The sequence below is a fragment of the Anas acuta genome, chromosome 1, assembly GCF_963932015.1.
Source record: "Anas acuta chromosome 1, bAnaAcu1.1, whole genome shotgun sequence".
Lineage (NCBI taxonomy): Eukaryota > Metazoa > Chordata > Aves > Anseriformes > Anatidae > Anas > Anas acuta.
In genome coordinates, this window is record NC_088979.1 from 121,266,500 (window position 1) to 121,287,138 (window position 20,639).

At 42.6% G+C, this 20,639-nt stretch overlaps 2 protein-coding genes across 2 annotated transcripts in view; one reads left to right on the forward strand and one right to left on the reverse strand.

Moving 5' to 3' along the window:
* Nucleotides 1–1,544: 1,544 nt before the first annotated feature.
* On the reverse strand, nt 1,545–14,731 carry RABL3 (RAB, member of RAS oncogene family like 3). The gene is made up of 8 exons (XM_068698353.1): nt 14,631–14,731; nt 14,313–14,404; nt 13,293–13,422; nt 10,199–10,313; nt 8,285–8,435; nt 7,256–7,327; nt 6,711–6,749; nt 1,545–4,146 (listed from the first exon to the last, which is right to left on the reverse strand). Exons 1-8 carry the CDS (start codon nt 14,674–14,676, stop codon nt 4,081–4,083), a joined length of 711 nt encoding a protein of 236 aa, XP_068554454.1. The 5' UTR covers nt 14,677–14,731; the 3' UTR covers nt 1,545–4,080.
* Nucleotides 14,732–14,807: 76 nt separating this feature from the next.
* The window catches only part of GTF2E1 (general transcription factor IIE subunit 1), a 47,370-nt gene continuing 41,538 nt past the window's right edge, over nt 14,808–20,639 (forward strand). The window contains exon 1 of the mRNA XM_068698337.1: nt 14,808–14,946. The gene's annotated coding sequence lies outside the window, so the exon portion shown is untranslated. The remainder of the gene's footprint in view (nt 14,947–20,639) is intronic.

Below are 20,639 nucleotides of genomic sequence, written 5' to 3' on the forward strand. Positions count from 1 at the left end.
CTGGCTAACAAAAGAAAAGGAAATAGAAGGATTAAGCTCTCTTTGCTGAAAAGCAGAAGCAGCCCTTCTCTCAGCAAAGCCTGTCACCTCCTTATCAACGGAGAAGCGATGATTCAAGCGCTGACTTCACCGCACCGAACTGAAAAAATCTACTGACTGCAGGCTCCGACACCGTAGTTTGTATCTCGTTTGTGATAAACAGAGCTCGTTGCAGCTGCCTCTGCAAATATTATTGTTATATCAATAATGATATGGTATTAAGGTTGCCCCCCAAACCCCATTACCAGGTAAGTTCAAATTGCTTAAAGCCAGTGGCACCTTTGCTGCAGATTGCTGCAAGGAGCAGGCAAGCCTGTTGCTATTAACCCAAAAACATACACTGAGGAGTTTAAGGTTACTGAAGATGAAGTTTTCCTGTATTTCTGTTTGGAAATCAAGAGGGCAGCTTGAGGGGTTTTCCATAATTGGGACATATTTGTGCCCTAAGTCACTCACCTGGACATAAATCCACCAGAAAGCTCTGCAAGCCCTCTGGGGAGAAGGGAGGCTCTCTGCTCATCTGCAATACTTTTCACCTGTGTCTGCATCCAAGTCTAACATACCTCAAATGTACATGCACGAGCCTTCTTCCCTGACGCCTTAGACTGGCTGAGCATTAGGTACACAGCACCTGGGCACTGCTTCTGCTGAGAAAATAACAGAGAGAGGGAGTAGTGGACCTAGCACTTCCTTTAGAAGTAAATGTGTCAACATCCGTGATTCTATTACACATCACATTGTCCTAAAAGGAAAATAATATGCATGATTGTGGCAACCCGACTCCTTTATTAGTTTGGATCGATTACCTCTGATTAAAACCAAGAGAAAGATGCACCTGACCACATACCCCACCTACTCTGCAGGCTACTGGTGCCTGTAAGGGACTCTGCCAGTTCCCATGGTTTGTCTAATTTACTATTCTCTTCCCAGAAAACAGAGGCTACCACTCCAAACCAAAACAGTATGGAGATATTTAATGAGAGCTAAGGAGTGTGCCAGCCATGTAAATGCAAAAACCACAAAACAGGGATGCTGCAATTATCCTAACCCCAAGCACAGGAAAACCATGAAATTTGGGGATTATATTTAAACATAGCTTGAATATGCTAATATCCTTCACTTGGCCCCGATGAAATGCTACAAGAAAAGCAGGTACAATACTTGGGGGAAAAGAAAATGCATAAGTATTTTACAAAGTAATCTATTCTAATCTGGGACCAGAGATGCTAAAACACTGTAATCACGGTCACATGGGTCTGCAATCATTTTTCAGGGCCACTGACAGAGAACAGCACAGAAATGTAGCCTTTGCCCTTTAGAATTATATCCCAGTGACAGATTTCTAAAGGATTTCAGTGCATTAAAATTAACTGTATTGAAGTTTAGATTTATTTATGGCCTGGCAGAGTTAAGGGTGGTGATATCCGAATAAATGTTTTGACAACACAAACAGCTTGGAACAACTTTGGTTCTCATTTTCTTTAAGTGAAACATCCAGACTGAAATAAAAAAGGTAAATTTTTTAATTCTCAATGTCTTGAAAGCACTACAGTGTGATAAACAGATGCATCAGAGCCATGCCTCTGGGGAAGCAGGCTTCACTTTGCAGAGGAGACAGTGGGACTGACCACGAAGTCACTCGTTACACCATGCAACAAGTCAGTTCAACAGTGGATGGAGATCACCTAGCCTGGACAACGAATATTTGGGAGGAAGACGAACACAGCTCTTTCAGGTGACAATTTTCAACTGGTGTTCAGACATTTTCAGGCCAGGCTGAGTTTTATGGCCCGCAGCTGGATGAGTGAGCCCAGATAAACGTAGCTCAGCTCCAGCAGGAGCCACAGCCTCAACAGCCTCAAGAAAACGCTGTCAGCCTGCTAACCTACTGCTTGCCCACATGCTCCATATTTTTCCTCAGTGCTGGTCCTTTACCTTCTCTTCCTTCTACCACAAGAGTATTTATTTCTCATTTGTCCCTACATCCTGATTGTCATAACCTTCAGTCCCACTGACATGCAGGACCTGCGCACCCTGTCCTGTTTGTGAACTGACCATCACAAGGTTTCTCACACTCTGGCTTTGTTTCTTTGTGGAGGCTCAGGAGCGAAACACTCAAACACAGGTGAGTTGCAAACAGAGCTCACCCTACAGCATGCTAAGCAACGCTCCTTTTTTACTAAGTGAAGAGGAAAAGCTGCTTTGGAAAGCTGCTGCTTTCATATCAAAGCCCTGCGCAACCGTTGCTTCATGCAGCATTGTACACTGAACAGCCTTCCTCACTCTGCAACGCTTTCAGTTCTCGTAAAGCCACGGGGTGAAGGAGAAAACAGGCCTAGCTTTCTTGACGTATTCTACAGCTCCTTGGTAACAGGAGGGACTCCGGAGCTCCACAAGACAGAATCTGACCTTGAGAAAATAATTCCAGCTTCCATTGTCAAAGCAGCAGAGACAGACACTCGTGCTGTCATGAGCTGCATAGCTCAGACATGAGTTTTCTGCTGAGAATATTCTGATACCTTATTTTCCTTGGCCATAAGTGTAAGCGTAAACTAATAACCTATTTCATACAGGCATCTATAAACTTAATGCACTCACATCTGCAAATGTTCTGAGACCTTTCTGGAAATGGCCTAAGGAAAAGTAAAAGATCCATATTTTTAGTAAGTTTGACTGGCGCACCTAGCTGTCACTTTTGTCCTGATTAGTGGCAACAGGCAGCTTTCCATTTCTTTCCAAGCAGCTGCCAGGGAAGAGCTGCAGGCAGATGTAATCTGGAGACTGCAGAACTCAGCTCGCTGTCATTTTCACACCAGCATTTTACTTTCTCCTACTCCCATTTATTATTAATCTGTAATTATATCTAACTCCAGCTCCTAGTTAGCCTTTGCCAGAGGCTTAACCATTAGCAGTGACTGTGAGAAAGGAGGGGAAAGGAAAGGGAAAGAAGAAACTGCCATGAATCAGGCTTTCACCACTCCATGTAATTCTGGGGAGCTCAGGCTATTTCGGAAGCAGCTTCCACAGTAGATGAGACCACCCCAAGTGGACTGTCCTGTGTCCTTAGCACTAAATGTGAAAAGGAAACATCTAATCAGAGAAGTTATTTTCTAATCATACTCAGTTTCTACTTTTTACAGGGCTTTGTATCCCTTTTACATTTCTATCCATTCTAATTCAGCACTGGATGTTCTTATATTTCATGTTTTCTGAACCTACTGAGTGTTCAGGCTCAGCAAGACCATGTCGCGTATGTTCCACATAAGCACTGTATAAGACCACACTTTTTCCAGCATTTTTCAGTGTATTGCCTTTTAACTTAAGAACAACAAGACACTCAAGTTTGAACAGAAAAACAGGAGTACCCGATTCACTTCTTCCTCTCCAAAGTAAACAATCTGAATTTAAGCAGCAGAATTAATACCACTTGTTTTCCCCTTGTGATTTTTTAGGCTTCAAATCCTTTTTCATCTCTCACCTATTGCTTTTATCCCTTCTGTTATATAGGGCTGAAGAGTGTGTTTCAGGTGAGACAACACCATTCATTTAATAATGACATTCTATTATTTTCCAGACCATTCCTTACCCATTCTTACATTTTGCTCATTTGTTTTGTTTGCTTTACTGCAAATAAGAAGCCCATTCAGTGTCATCTTTCTGTTAGAGGTAAGATGAATGAAATTCAATGCAAAGATTGTCCATAAGCTTCCAAAATAGAGAGAAATATATGTCAAATATATGTGCTATGCATGATAGTTTCCCACAGCAGTGTGGGAGGCACTGAATTTATTGCACACTTTCCCCAAATGTTCCCATATCTCCAGACGGCCTGCAATCCTAAGAAAGACTCTAGGTTTCAAATTAGATTTCTGGAAAGTCTTCAAGTCTTTTCCAGCAAGAGTAGCTTCAGCAGTCTACCTAGCCAAAGCATGATTTCATTTTATTCTGCCTGACATAAGAATTATTGTCTTTAAGCATCCAGTGGGAATGGGAATGTGGTCAGGAACTCAGAGAAGTCATCTTCCACTTCTCCTTCAATGTTCAGTCGTAATGAAGACTCTTCAGCGTTCCTCCTCCAAACCTCTTTCTTTCCGAGAAGCCAGGAATCTAGAGACAGAAAAGATACGTCATCAGAACCAGCAGGAGCTCCCTCTAGACCATATTCATGTGCCTGTTACCAAGCCAACTGTGACAATGCCTTCCACGCTGTCTCCAGAATCAGGACTAAAACGCTAGCTTACTGCTAGTGGAGCACCATCAATTAAACAAGACTGGAGCATGGATCTTTTTGTCCGTAAGGCTCTTTTGGCAAGGTTTAAAATGAAAGCCTTGATTTCTTGGGAAACTCTTAAACCAGTTAATTAGAGATTCCAAAGTCCGTATTTTCCCCCAGATTCAAACACATAGAAGAATCTCTCCTCCGCTAATTTTTGAAACTGTAAAAATATTATTACTACGTTCCATTAAACAACTGTTGATGCTTAATGCTGTCTAACCTGAGACAGCAGTACTTCCCTGGTAGTTGAAAGCAGTGTTATCAAACGATGAAGGCTTTGAGAAAGCCATCAGAATAGAAATGGCTGCAACAATGCAGAGGATTAGCACTCCTGTTTTCACAGCCTATCTGTACATACTGCTTACACTGTGACAATGAGCGCTTACAAAAAAAAATCTACTCAAAACCATCAGAAGCTCCTCTGGCTTAATGGTATTTCAAACAGATTTGCAATTCAGTGCACCCATGAATCCCCTGTAAGAAAGAGATACATTGGGCTCTAATACTGTATTAGATGGCTGTCCTATTGGTGGCATCATAAAACGGTGATAACGGTCCAGAATAACTTTTATGTCTAACTACACATAAGCAGAACCAGCAGCCTCAGTAAGCACATCCATATTCTGATAGGAGATATAGTATATTAAAATGGAAGGGGTTGGCCAAGCATACAGCTCACGCCAGAATACAGGCATGTATGGATGATACAGGAAAAGAATGTAATTCACAATACAAAGCAGGTTCACTGGTACAACCTCACTGGTAAACTGAGGAAGCTAATGAGCTTACTCAAAATAAAAGCCCACTACAGACACACAACTTAATTTTAGTTAGGACTTTCAGACCTAAAACACGAACACATATACAAGGTATTCATCCAAGAATTGTTTTGTTCAAGCCTGAAAAGCGATCAACTCTAGGAGAAGCCAGGCAATTTTGCACACAGGTTCAACTAATCTAAATTGCTCTGAGAATTCAAAACAGGAAAAATGAAATCATTATAACTCAAAAGCAGCAAGACACCAGAGCTAAAAACTTAGTTGCTTTAGCATTTTTTGTATTAAAATCAGTAATTAAGAGTAATAATTATTTATACGAGATCTGATTGAGGCCACTGCTATCAGCAATTTGAAACTCATCATTTCGTCCTGAGGAATTCTATAATAAAAGTACCCGAGAACACAAGTGATGAAGAAACCTATTGTAGAAAACCCAGAAACAGAATCATAAGATCTACATTAAATAAATCACTTCTAATAATAACATCACAAGGTTACACTGAAACCTCCAGTTCCAATTTGGATTTTGTCTCTTTAAATATGACTGCCCTCTGCCCAAGATTTGTTTTAAGCTTTGGAGCTATTGTCAGAGAGGCAGAGGAAAGTAGCAATCAGCAGGCTGTAATCTTTGGCATGAGGCCACAAAGAATATAAAGTTAATCCCTGGCTAGCCACTAAAAGTGATCAAATAAGAAAACAAAAATCTTACGTCATGCATCAAAGACAACCAGCGCACAAGCAGATTTCTGCATTAAACTATTATCCCCATGAAACGGAGACTGCCTTTCTCTAGGATGAGAGGAGGAGAGGAAAGGGGAGGAAAAAAAAGCAATCTTGCAGAACTCAAATAGGAAAAAGCAAATTTATTACTAAAACACGTAAGAACACCCTCAAAGAAAGTAAGCAGTTTGTAATTCCACATTTTTTTTCACTGGCCCTAAGGGGCTTTCAGCACAGCTACACTTCGTGATATATTTGATTGTATTTCACAGGTGCTATTCACTCTAATTTGCAAGCACCTCACAGACATGATGAGTGGAACCTCACTATTCCCTTTACGGAAGGCAGCGCATGGGAAAACTGGGGCAACAAAAAGTTGAAGTGACCTGCCCAAGTCATGAGTCACTTCTCTTGTTCTTCACCAACTGCCCTGAAAACAGTGCATTTAACTGTTTAGGAATTAATTACACGCTGGTATTATACTGCTTTTTTTCCTGTGGTTCCACATGTTCTATAATAGCTAGCTGTACTAAGCATAAAATGCTAGTTCTAGCTGTGCAAAAATGCTTTTTCATTGACCTTCAAGACAGCATCTCTGGCAGCCTGAAGCTGAGAGATCTGAAAGAGATTTTATTTGCTCATTCCACCTCTACTAGGTTAGCATACTTACTTATTGCACTGCTGATCATATTACACACAGAGATTTCAGCTGACAGAAGTCAGGCGTTTTTCTTCCTATCCAAAGCAGCTGTGCTCCCACAGATTTAAAATCCCAGCAACCAGCATAGATTTGCCTTTAAGTCACATGAAGCCCATGTTTTAAAAACAGCCTCCATCAGCAGTTCATATGACATGGGGAAAAAGCAAAACAAAAAAGTATGAAAAAAAATACAAACCTGATTGCCATCTCGTAAGAAGTATCTCTTCTCTATAACCTGGGAAAAACAGTGAGAGAATGATCTTAGCAGGCACAACATACACGTATGCATAACTTCAGATTCTGGCCTTACTTGATCTCCAAGAATGATGCACACACTGTCTGTGTCTTAGGGCACTTATGGAACCAGTACCACCAATCCGAGAATCAAAAAGCGACCTCTTATCACTTTCTACAGTCTGCACCCTCCTCCAAATAAAATCCAGGCCATATTTCCTCTTTCTAAAGAATGATCTGTAACAGGAACTGATCTGCTCCACAGGGAACGCAAAGTGCCTTAGAGCACTCCTGTTATTTTCACAGTAGGCCTCAATGCTCTCTTGTGCAGGAGAGGAATGTGCAAAGTTTCTACTTTCCTGAAGTTTGCTCTAACCAGGAGCAACAGAGCTCACCATAGGCGTGCAACTCCCCACATTGCTACTTCAGCAATATTGTTCTGGGCTGAAATCACAGACAGTGTTCAATACACAGAACAATAAAATCTATTTTATCCACCTGACTTACCTTATCAAAAAATCTGCTTAGCTTGACAGCGTTGGAAGAACCTGCCGCCAAGTAACGAGGATTGGTGCAATCCTAGAACCAACAAACCAATCACACGGAAATCAATGCAAGGAAGCCATATGCACGGAAATCAACACACCATTTCCCCCCAAACACGCACATACAATCAAGCTTGCGTGGTGCTATGTTTTGAATTTGAGACCAAAACAGTGTTGGTAACATGTGCTGAACAGTGCTCACACAGCACGTAGCCTTTCCATTCCTCAGATCGCTCCCCCCACAAGCAGGCTGGAGGTGGGTGAGAAGCTGGGAGGAGACACAGCTGGGACAGCTGACCCCAGCTGGCCAAAGGGATACCCCACACCACAGGACGTCATGCTCAGACATAAAAGCTTTGGGAAAGGAGAAGGAAAACAGAGATGTTAGGAGATGTGGTATTTGTCTTCCCAAGTAACCATGATACATGATAAAGTCCTGCCTTCCTTGAAATGGCTGACCATCTGCCTGCTAAGGGGAAGTAATGATTGAATTCGTTATTTTGCATGCACAGCTTTTGCTTAACCTGTTAAACTGTCTTTACTTCAACCCACGAGTTTCCTCACTTTAATCCTTCTGATTCTCCCCCTCATCCCGCTGGGTGGGAGTGAGTGAACAACTTAGCTGCCTAACGGGGTTAACCCACACCACACATACATACATGCGGTATATATACATGTACAGAAATAAGTAATAGGGTCTTGATGTTTCATTCAAGAATACTTCGGGTCAAAAACAAGAAAAGGGAAAATTTAAACCCCAGCCATCAATTCCAAGCTTCGGTGGCCTTATCTAACCCCCCTCCACCTCCCTAGTGAAAGAAAGGCTATCATTTCATCACGTAGCTGAGGCATACGATCAAAATGTGCATGACTCCAGTACTACTGAGAAATCCTCTAGAAGCTCAATTTTTGTAACAACATCTCTACTTAACAAAAAATCAGAATCACTCCCATTTAAAAGAAAAACAACATTGGTGACAAGGATACTGACCAAATTTATCTCTTCAGCATTGAAATCCTCAGCCAGGAAAGCTGTTCTGGTCAAAACTTCATTACGCTTAGTTTCTGGGATCTGATCCAGCTTAGTTCCTATTACCAGCAGTGGAATCTGGTTATCAGCAAACTGTTCACGGTCATAGTCACTGTTGAAGGAAATAAATACAATCCCGAATGGAGTGATGGTCATCTAAGTGGGCACAGAGGCAACATCAGATTCCCCAACCCTTTCAAGTAAGTGTAATTTACGGAACATCATTTATTTAAGTGAGAACATGCTCTATCTGTAAATTAAGGAAGGGCTTCTACATCCAACTCTCTACACAGAAACTGAAGGAAAAGAGAAGAAAACACGACTGGATTTCTTCTCTGCATGGAACTGCAGGTCAGAAAAAATGCTAAGTAATTTATACAAGCAGGACAGAAACAGGAATTCCAGTACTGTACCAAGCCCACTTGGCCATCAAAGACAGAGCAGGGAGCTGGCGACTCTGTCTGACCAACCAAAGTTCCTTAATATAGAGAGTTTTTAACATAGAGCAATGAAATAAATTGCAACTGTGAAACCCTTTCCATATTAAAGCAGGCTGCAACAACACTTCTGAGGTGTTGCATTACTAACTTCTTCCAGAGAAGGGCTACAAAGCTGGTGAAGGGCCTGTAACACACATGCCACGAGGAGCAGCTGAGGGAGCTGGGGTTGTTCAGTCTGGAGAAGAGGAGGCTCAGGGGAGACCTCATTGCTCTCTGCAACTGCCTGAAAGGAAGGTGTGGGGGACTGAGGGTTGGTCTCTTCTCACAGGTAACTAGTGATAGGACTAGAGGGAATGGCCTCAAGTTGCAGAAGGGGAGGTTCAGGTTGGCAATGAAGAGACATTTCTGCTCAGAAAGAGCAGTCAGGCACTGGGACGGGTTGCCCAGGGAGGTGGTGGAGTCACCGTCCCTGGGGGTGCTCAAGGAAAGGTTGGAGGTGGTGCTTAGGGACATGGTTTAGTGGGTGACATTGGTGGTAGGGGGATGGTTGGACCAGATGACCTTGGAGGGCTTTTCCAACCTTAATGATTCTGTGATTCTGTATTTAAGTAAAGGTAGCCACTACAAGATGAATACCAGCAAGCTTTGATTCGGATGAATAATGATCAAAGATAGCCTATATAAAATTAATAGGGTTTTAATTAAATGTCATTACAAGTCCAAGTTCCAACCACTGCCCTTAGGATGCCTTTCATTTTTACCGAAACCAAACTTTATAGAAAGCAATTTTACAAGTAATAACAACTTGATCAAGTGTTTGCTAAGGGCCTGAGGATCTGTCCCTGACAGAAGTGAAGCTTTTGAAAATTAAAAAAGTTGTGAAAAATCCTTCTGTGGAAAAACTGGAGAAATTTTCAGTTTACATAATGCAAACCCCGTCTTTCCCTTCTCCCATGTTTCTATAGAAGCACTTGTGCACCAGCACAGGCAAATAAATAATAGATTCTTCCCCAGAAAGCTGCCTTTGCATTCCTGCTCATGCATGTGGTTTATCAATGACCTGAAAATCTCCTTGATTATGTGTGTAACAGGAACACAGAGATAACAAGAGGGCATACTTGACAAGATGTTGGAAAGCTAATTGTTAAAGTGCTCTTTATGCAGAGCAAAGAAAAGAGAAAGACACAGTAAACATCTTTTTCCTTAAAGCAAGATCTACTGTTTGGGAAGCTACCACCAGAATGGCCTGATCAGCAGTGTGAAATGAAAAGAACAGCTATTTTTTTTGATACTACCCCATTTTTTAAAATTTCTTTATTAAAAGTTCAGCCACACCTAACATTGTGTAGTTTTCACATAGCTTTAGGGATGAACAAAGGCTTCCATAACAGTGTGGAATTACTGTCTTAATCGTGCGCGTATGTTTTTCACTCACCCATTTGTCACAAGAACTCCTGTTGGAGCAACGTCTCTGTTGAGTGCTTCCAAAGACCAGCGATACAAATTCTGGGATGATTTCTTGTTGGTTAAGTCATGCACTAAAATTATCCCTGAAGTGAAAGAGTAGGTAGCAAGATGTTATTTAATGATACATATTTTTTTTCTTATCTTTGGAAAATGACATCTGCAGGTTCCCAGATATCTGAGAATCAAGAAAGGGAAGTATAATCGGTAAAGTAAATGAGTAAAGCTGACAATATCAGGATGCAACTGTTTTTTTAAAGCTGCTTATCATGAATTGGATAAGAGCTAAGAGAAAAACCTCATGAAAGGAGAAAAAGAACAGCCATCTCAGGTTTAACCCATAAGAGGTTTGCAGGTATTCCCTGATTCTGCTTCATCGGAGTCCTAAGGATACCCAAACTCTATCAGTGCAGCAGAGAATTCAGCCTTTCTCTGTTTTGCGTAATTAGTAAACATAACTTTTTTTTCTTTGTCACACCATCTATGAAGTCTAAAGGCTGTTTCTTTTCTCTTCTTTTCTGTTCTCTTCTTTTCTCTTCTCTTCTTTCCTGGGTTTACAGAGCACCATTGCTTTCCTGCATTTTCAAAAACTGATGCCAAGTACCTGGGGAGGTACCCAAAGGGGGATAAGACAAACTTTCCCAGCCCACCAAATGGCTAGGAGTTATGCATGAATTAAGATGATGCTATGCATTATAGCTACCATTTTTCATTACTATGATCCTTCAAAATGTAAATTCTGCAATAGGAAAACTGCCAGACAAATCTCCTAGCTGTACTATTAACAGACACCCACTTCTGATAACCGCAGTTCCTAACTCAATTACCAGCTCCTGCTAGCAAATATCTTCTATTTATTCGCACCTTCTGCAACCTGTGGAATGTTCCCACTTCCTCCAGACTTTAAATCATCATTAATTCAAGGACAAAATGGCATTATACCTTTTATCTTCATCAGGGTTTGTTCTCAACACACTTCACACCCCACAGATGTAGAAAACACGTTAATTTAATGTTTCTTTTATTATTTTTAATTGAATTTTAATTCTTTCATTTAATCTCAACACCCAAAGATACCACCCACTGTACACACTAAAAACAAACCACATTTCCACCCCACATTGCTGTGCGAAGACTCACTGCTCGGAGAGTTCCCGGCACATCACAACCATATCCCTACTTCGAAGCATTTATCTCAGTAAGAGCATAAAAAGGCAGCTAAACCACCTGCCCACCCCCAGCACAGGGAAAAAAAGCATGACACAACGTAACCTGGCCAATGGCAACAGACTGAGAGGCATTGCTGCATGACCTGTGAGAAACATGCCCCACCTCCTGACAGTCTACCCCAGCTGTGTTTGTGATAGGGCAGTTCCCGTATCTGTTTCACTGAAAACTTACACAGTTGCACCAGCAGAAAAGACTGCCAACATCACAAAAGAGTGGACAGGACCAATGACCACTCGAGGATGCGTTCCTCCCACATAAAGGTCTGCGAGCCGCAGCCTTGCTGCATTTCCATTGTCCTAGACTATCACAATCCACGCAGCAGACGCAGGGACACTGAAGCTAAAGATCTGTGACCAAATGAAGAGCAAACTCTATCTGTCCTCGAAACAACCAGGTCTCCCTGACAGTCTGCACAGGCACTGCCACGACCAACATGAACAATCCTTTGATGTCAGGTTTTTCAGATCACCGCAAGCCTAGAAAGGACGTGCAGTCAGGCAGAGGGAATGCATTCATCTTCTTCCTTACATCAGGTCAAACTGGCAATTTGTGAGACAAGCTCTAATGAAAGAATTTATCTAATGAAAGAAACCAGAGCCAAGGCTAACTACCGAAGCCAATGGTTTTCATATGCGAGCTGGCTAATACTATCTTTTGGGCAGTGGAGATAAATAACTCTATTTTAATAACTTCATCAATTACAGCTCAGATACATAACTTTGAAATTTCATCTCCTAATGTGCTGTTCTAGGATATTTCCAAGTCTGACCCGCACAGGCTGGCACACTGTGAATTTGGTGTCAAAAAGAAATCCATCTTTTTCACGTACCAACAAGGCTTACTTTGTGAGCACAACTCAACTCAAATCTTATTTAGAGAGGTCTGGTTAACAACATAAGAGATACCTACACACAGTTTTCCTCTTGGGAAAGAGGAAGAAATAGCTACTTAAACAAGCACAGAGCAAAAATGCTTATTGTATGGCTTAACCCTTTATTGAAGGTCCTCAAATGATGAGGAATAAAGAATCACAGTATTTGAGACAGATTTTCAGAAGCAGATGTTCATCTTGGATACATCTAGTTTTGGTGAACTACCTGTGGCTGCCAAAAATAACAACTGAAATACGGCACTATTATGTTTATAATCTCTTATTCACTACTTTAGTGGTACAGATGAACCACCAGCCCTTTAATTCAGTACCTCAAAGGAAGGGATGCCATACTTCAATGGAATAAAATATTACTTTCCATCATCAGCAAGTTGCAAGATTCAAGTATTAAAAAATAACTTGGCAAATTGGATGAGCAGAGGGTAAGATGGCCATCAGAATATTGCAATCTTATGGGAGAACAGTTCAGATTTGTCAGGATACAGCTATCAAAGTTCCTACCATAAATTCAAGTTCATACCGTGTCATAAATTCAAATAATGTTTCTCAGCTATAGGTTTTGGAACTGAACAGGCAAGAAAATATCGATGATATTTCTGCATTTCTATCAGACCTGGAAAGGTGAAGGCAGCCTTTTATGTCTGCAAGCATGACTGGAAAGGACGTCACCCCGACTTCAAAGACTCCCCGTTGCACCAGCTGCACAAGACTGAAGGGAAAGGTTGACGAAGCTCATTTGTACAGGCTTGCCTAAAATAGCTTTGCAGTTTAAAACTGAATCCATAAATTCTGTCTAAGAATGACATCAGTTTCTTTCTTGTATAAATCAGAAAGAAGAACAGGATAGCCCTCAGCCAGACTTAGAGGACTCCTGCTCTGGAACCAAGAGAGAGCTCTTAACAGAAAATGACACAGAAAAAAGATTTACACCAAGCAAACTTACCATTCAGTGAGTTATAAAATACTGCTCGCGTGCTTTTGACACTAGTGGCACTACCCACTGAACCTCCAACATCCCACAGCTCAATATAGTATGTCTTCTCTTCCGGAGTCCCTTCTTTGTAGTCATGGATCTAGTGGAAAATTCACATCATACATAGCCACAGCATCAGCTTGTAGAAGTTAATCCATACAACACTTTCACGTTCAGGTGAAATACTGCATTATAATTGTAATCTCTTATTCGCTACTGTAGTGATACAGATGAACCACCAGACCTTGAACTTGGTATCTCAAAGGAAGGGGTGCATGGATAGAAATTTGCAAGTTTTAGTATGGACGGAATTTCAAATCTTTCAAGTGGGAAGGGACTGGATGGATTGAGTCAAGTGGTGGCCAATGGCTGTCATAGTTCCTTCTCCCATGAGATGGAGTTGGGTGAGTCAGCAGGGAACATTCGTTCCACCCAAATATTAACAAACCTTACACTGCATGGTGTACTTAGAAAAAGCCTGTTGCTAAAGTAGATGTAAAGACAAGGGCATGACTTCTTGTGCTTGTTAAAACCTGTGTGGTAGTCCTGCAGGACTAAGCGTATGGACACACTGGATTCCGACTGACTGCATCAATTCCCTCCCCACATTCCCACTGCCATCTCAACTGAATTAACCAAGAAAAAAAATTTGGTTTGCCTCAGCCAAATGGATTGCCGTGTTTCTTCCCCCAGATTTCGGAAACACGTTTTGCAATTCTTTGAGGTGAAACCCACAGACAATAACAGAGGACAGCTCCTAACCCAGGGCACAGCATCCCAAGGAGCGTGCAGCAAATGATAAAGGATGAGAGTGTTTATTGCTGTGCCACATGGACAATATGAGGTTGATGAAGAACCTCATTCCCCTGCAAGGTGTGGGGAGCACAAGAGCTCACACTCTGCACCCTCCACATAAAACAAGGTAATACGGGTGGCCACGGCCCTTCTCCTCCTTCACCCTTTTAAACTTTTACACAACAAGGCACCTACTCGGACGTCCACCGAGCAGCCCACCGTCCACGACGGGTTTCCCAGCACCTGGTTGTGGCACAGCAGGTGCACGAGCGACGACTTCCCCACACCTGAAACAGCAAAAATAATAATAATAATAAAAAACAAAACCAAAACCAAAAAAACGGGCCCTGTGAGGCACCGGCGCCCACCGGCCGCCGGTAACGGCTCTAACGGCCGTAACGGTCCCCGTGAGGGGAAAGGGGGGGGGGGGGGGGGGGGGGGGCAGCGGCTCACTGCGCAAGCGCCGCGGTGGCCGGGGGGGGGGGGGGGCGCCGCGGGGGTGGGCGCACTCACCGGAGTCGCCCAGCACCAGCACCTTGACCCTGTCCAGCGCGGCCATCTTAGTCTGCCTAGCAACCGCGCCGCCGCGCCCCGCCCCCTCCCGCCCGCCTGCCAATCGCTGCGGGCTCCCGCTCGCTCTCTCTCAGCCCATTGGCTGGCTGCCGGAGGAGCCGCCGCGCTCCTCGCTTCCCATTGGCTCGTCCCTCCCGCGCCGGGCGCCATGTTGTGGAGGGGCCGGGCGCCATCTTAGCGCGTCGGGGGCGCAGGGCTCTGACGCGGCCGGCGGAGGCGCCGCCCGGCGAGGAGGGAGAGCTGGCAGCCGCAGGAGGTCAGTGCCGGCCCCGGGCGGGCCTCGCCGCGGCCCCGACCCGTCCTCCGGGGGCCCCGCCGTCGGCAGAGCCCTCCCCCGAGGCTCAGGGGTCGCCCCCCTTCAGCCGGCCGAGCGCCTGGCCCCGGCCCCTGCTTCGCCTCAGGCTCCCGGCCGGCGCCCGCCTCGCTTCTTGCGGTCTCTGTGGTGTTTTTTTTTTTTTTTTTTACGTGTTTTTTCCTTTTTTTTTTTCCACTTTTCATTTTTCTCGTTTTCTCTCTGCTGAGCCCCTCGTTCATCTCTGGAATGAGGTGTTTAAAGCCCCGCGTGTGGCAGGGCGGAGGGTAGGGCGCAGCGCAAGGGGGTTTCTGCTGAGCTCGGGGGCTGTGTCTGTGTAATTTGGGATTTGTGGCATTTCTGGAGGCTGAGGAGCAACCGGCGCTGCCACAGCTCTGGAGAGTCACAGCCTGCTGCTGCCATAAGGCCCGTTTCTAACCCTGTTCTCTTCTGCCAGGTTTAGCCATTGACTGAGGCTTCAGTTCACTAGGTCAACAAGATGCTTTATGCGTTTATTTTCTTCTGGCCTCGCGAGTTTGATGCTTCCCAGAGGAGCAGGGGAGCATCACATCTCATAGTGGCAGTGAGCTGTTAAATGTGCCTCACCTGCTAAACTTGTATCATCACAAATAGCTCAGAATAAATAAGATCAACGTCATGAAAAAGGTCTTCAACAGCGCACAGTTAACGTACAGCTTAACCAAATACAGATGATTTAATATTTTTCAGCCAGGAAAGGGAGCTTTTTCTCTCATCTCTTCCCTGCCCTGGCATCCCCTCACTTCTTCTGGCTCTACTTGTCAGACTTCTCTACTAGCAGATTCAGTCAATTACACTGTTGAAAAGCAAACCTAGCAAAAGAAAAAGAAGGATATTTTCCTGCTTTTAGTGTGTTAATTGGTGCACAGAAAGGTGCTGCAATGCCAGAGCTGGCATGAGAGAAGACAGAGCCATGTGCTTGGGACAGGAGCAAGTATCTGTCTGACAGGATTAAGGGATGATGGGAGTTTCATTCCTATCTGCCCCTCCCTTTAAGGTGCTACTTAAGTGTCATGTTCATGCAGGATACTTTAGGAAATTCTTCCAAACAAGAGGCTGTTAAAGCTGATTCAGGATCTTGTAATTATTTATTCTGCTTCTTTATTGCTTACATCCACAGAATATGCACCTGTTTGATATACCTTGAGAAACTAAAACTCTTCTGAGGCTAATACCTTCATGTATACCTTTACTACTACTTTTCTGAATTTCTGGAACTCAGACAATAAGCAGCAGCATCTCTCTTGCTGAGAAGCGTGGTATTCAAGGTCTCTCGAATCCAGGGTACAAAGGAGGATTCCTGCTTCCATCCAGTCTGAAGCTAGGTTAAGCCCACCGAACTCGAGTGTAATCACAACTTAGATTTGATATTTTTGTGAAAAGCTTTTTTTTTTTTTTTTTTTTAATTTCATTTTAAGAAAATGAAAGCCTTACCACTTGATGATGAGGATCAATTCTGAGAAGTCTCAAAAATAACAGATGTACTTCTGCTGGTACACGTTCAAGTAACAGTGTAAATCTTGAGTGTGATGTCCATGGTTAAAACGTTGCGGTGGCTGCACATTGTAACCCAGTCAGTTTCATCTCTTTTTGCCACCACCTGGGGAAGGCTCACTCTTCTGTATCTTTGGCCATACTTCCTTCTGTCTGCTTTGCACATGCTCTAGTCTGGAAACATAAATGACTTAATTTGGGAACTTTTCCCCAATGCCCTCCCTCTGAAATACCCCAGGTCTTCACTTTTTATTGGAGTTATTCACCTCACTAAATAAATAGCTGTCAGCACAGAATGAGGGCTGGGTTGCAGCTGAAGGCAGCAAAGAAAGACTTAGTTCTGTGTAAGAAAGAATAATTTGACCTAAGCTGTGACAGAAAACTAAACCTTCAGTATTCTAGCCAAGTGTCACCTTCAGTGAATAGTGCGCTCTATTTTGTCTGCAGCTGCAACTGTAAACAGTTTTTTAGTGGTAACATTCATTTGAAGTACTCCTGAATACATTTGTTTGTATATAAATATGCGCATGTAGGTGTTCCTTTAATTTAGTGATACTTCGCTGTTCTTCTAGGAGGTTTAGATGATGAATGTGATGAAGAAGGCAGGCTCAAGATGTAGTTCTTGATTTTCTGCATTCATAGTCTGACCACGTTGCCTTATGTGAAGCTCTGTATATTTTGAGTGAGAAGTTTGGGTGAGAATGACCTGATTTCAGTCAGGCCTTTCGGCCTTTCTCTGTGCAGCAGCACAGTTTTTAATTAAAAGTAGTAAGCCCTGTAGTACATGTGGCCACTCGTTTTCAGTTTATGCAATGCCAAAAAGAAGGTAGGATTTTAGTGAAAGCAGACTGTTGTGGGTTACTTTCTTCTCTAATACTTGAGGGCAGGTAGGTTTTGCAAACAAAATTAATTACTTCACATCAAGATAGGGCAGTGATCCTGCAGTCTGCAGGAAATGGTAAACTTTTCATGAAACATCAGAAGACTTCTGGTTTGGAAGTTATGTGTTATAAAGACAGTCCTAGCTAACAGGGACACGTGCAGATAATGATTGATGCCATTTGCTGTGATCACAGAATCACCTAGGCCGGAAAAGACCTGCGAGGTCATCAAGTCTCCAACCATCAGTCTGACCTACCGAGCCCCATCTTTGAGACATCTCCCTTAGTGCCACATCCACACATCTCTCAAATGCCTCCACAGACTGAGTCTCTACCTGTTCCTTGGGCAGCCTGTTCCAATGTCTGATCACCTTCTCCCTGATTCAATTCTTCCTAATATCCAACCCAAACCTTCCCTGGTGCGACTTGAGACAGCAGCTGAGGTTACGTGGCACACAAATTTAAAACCTTGATGGCATCTTTTCCCATCATAGTTCTGAAATCTGTGCTTTCCTTCTCTGTGCTCAGGAAGATTCAGAATTGCTCCTGTCAGTTCAAACCCATCATCTTCTGAAAAGCAGTTCTTAATTTCATTAGAGTTGGAGATTATAAAACTAGACTTGGAGTTTGCAGGAGACTGTTGCAGTGGGACCTGGTATATAGGGGCTCCCAAAAGCCTGTCATGTGTAACCACATGCAAAGGATTCTGTCCTTGTCAGCTGAGTTTGTAAAGCTCAGACATGAATACAAGAAAGATAGGAAGTTAATAGGGACAGTTTATGGCAAATGATTTGCTTGAATTAGTGAATCAAATAGTAGGCTGATAAGTTCTCTAGAATTCATATTTCAGACAAAACAAAGGTGTTTTTTCTTTTTTATTTTTTTAAGTATCTCTTGTGATGTAAGTCATTGCCTGCAGGTTTGTTTTTTTTTCTTCTAGCAAATCAGCAAAACTTGGTTCTGAAATTGTTAGTGAAAAATAGCATAATTTAAATTATATTTGGGGGTGAGGGCTGATAGGAAGCAAGTTTCCCTTCCCAAGTGTGAATGCCATGTCTGATAGAGCCTCCTAGCTAAACCTGCAACTTTTGAGTTTTCCTCCAAAAGAGATCTGGGGTGTTTTTAGGGGGTTGCATACCCCAAGGAGTCTGAGGAAGATCCCAGTTTTAAAATATTTATGTTATCAGATTTATAAACAGTGAAACTTAAAGATTTTTTTGTGTGTATGTGGTGAAGCTACCAGTGGAGCGAAGCCTCAAAATTATGTGATAAAACAAGGCAGTGATCACTTGCAGCATTCAGGTTAATTCATTGGCTGAGTTGCATTTTCATAATTTGTACTTCTAGTTTCTTCTGTTTTGTGGCTTCTAGGAATCATCTTTATAGTAGTTGTCCTCCTTTGTCTCAGCTTTTGTCGGGAAGAAAAACAGATGTAACATCCTTAGCATAATTCCTGGTAGAGTTCACAAAACTCCTGTTATGACAACATCAATCTACCTTCTTTGTGTACCCATAATACTGAATTGTATTCATGCAGTTGCACAGAACAGTTCCCGAATAGTTTCTTGGTGAAGTCTGTATGTTTTGAAACCATGTTTCTGAATGTCGTCCTGTCCAGTGTGCTTTGTTGGTGGTGCCACTGGGTTTCTTTTTTCCCCCACTAATGTTTGTATGCTGTTAAGGACAGTACAGACTTCATTACGAAATGGATGCACGTCCATTAAAACCTTGTTAGGAGATGTTATCGTATTTCTTTGCACATGTAATTAATTCAGGTTTGACTTACTGCTTTGACGGGAGGTGAAATCACTGCTTAAGAATGCAGGGAATGTCCTTTGCTTTTGAATCTTAAAATTACACTCCTGCGACATTGGATTAACATTTGTGAGCTGGATCTTGGCTGGTGAAGGGTAGTGAGGATTTGGAGTTCATGTGCTGTGGCCTGGGATTTTTCATGGTGAGGTGATACCAGTTTCTAGAGGAACACTGCTAGGTCCTGGCCTGGTGAGTTCTGGCGATGGTAACACACTTTCCTACCACTGCCCTGTATCACATCACTTGGGTAAGAATGTAATTAAGAATGCTATTGTAAAATCCAGCCTTCATCCTATGATACACCTCTTGTTTGAAGTCTAATGCCTGAGTGACCAAAGGCAAGGGCTCAGAGCCATATAAAAACTTGTTGACTGTGTATCCATACTGATGCTTACAGCTAAGGTGGTGATGTTCAGCACTGTTGACTTTCATGTAGCAAAGCTTGGCCAGGGTGTTCTTTGATGGCTTATTTTCTTTATTTTCCTTAAAGCTGACGTTAGTCATTTTTTTCATCCAAAGACTTTCTTTTGCAGGATTTAGAATTTAATCCTTGTTAACCAACTCCTTGAAGTGGAGTTTGATGGGGAAGAATGGTTTGTGGTGTTCACAGAATGCTTGTATTTCCATATATCCGTGCCTGGAAAAAAACAAAACAGTGTTACACTCGAGACAACAGCTATTACCTGAGGATAAAGAGGAGTTGGATGTGACTAGAAATTTCTAGTAAAGAAGATGAAATAGCATGAAATCTCCTAGCCCCGCTAGATGGAGGGGAAAGAAATCTAGCATTTGGCACTAAGAAATTGTATCGCATCTTTCCCTTGGTTTTCAGTAGTAGCTAAAAGTACATAATCGTACAGGAGGTTTTGTTTATTACTGCCTTGCATTATTTGTTTATTAGTGTCTTCTAGGTCTAAATGTAAGATTTGAGTGCATTGTTCAGGAAATTGTACCTTAAACCTGTTGGAAAGTGGCTGTGGAAATCGGCAGCTGTCTTACCAGTGAGATTTTTGCAGAGAAATTGCTTCCCATCAACTCTCAGGCGATGCATCCAGAGTGAGATGTGCTTGCTTAGAATCACAGAAACCACTTTCTGCTTTTTTTTTCCCCTTTTAGTAACAATTGATGTTCTGAAGGTCACTCTGCCCACTAAAAGCTTCATTCCCAAGCTTTTCTGCAAGGACTTCTTAGGGGGAAATGAATTGAACAGGAGGGAGATTTTTGCTTGTTTTGAGGATCAACACTTAGAAACCTTTTAACTTCCAAAATTTGTCTTTTTAATTTGCTTCTAGGGTGCCAAGCATGACTTAAAGTTGATCTTTTTATTAATGTCATTCCCTGCCTAAACTTTGAATAAGTAGAATTAATCAGTTTAAATAAATAAAGGCTTCTGGCTAGACTCTGCGTGGACATAGTTGTGTAGTCTCT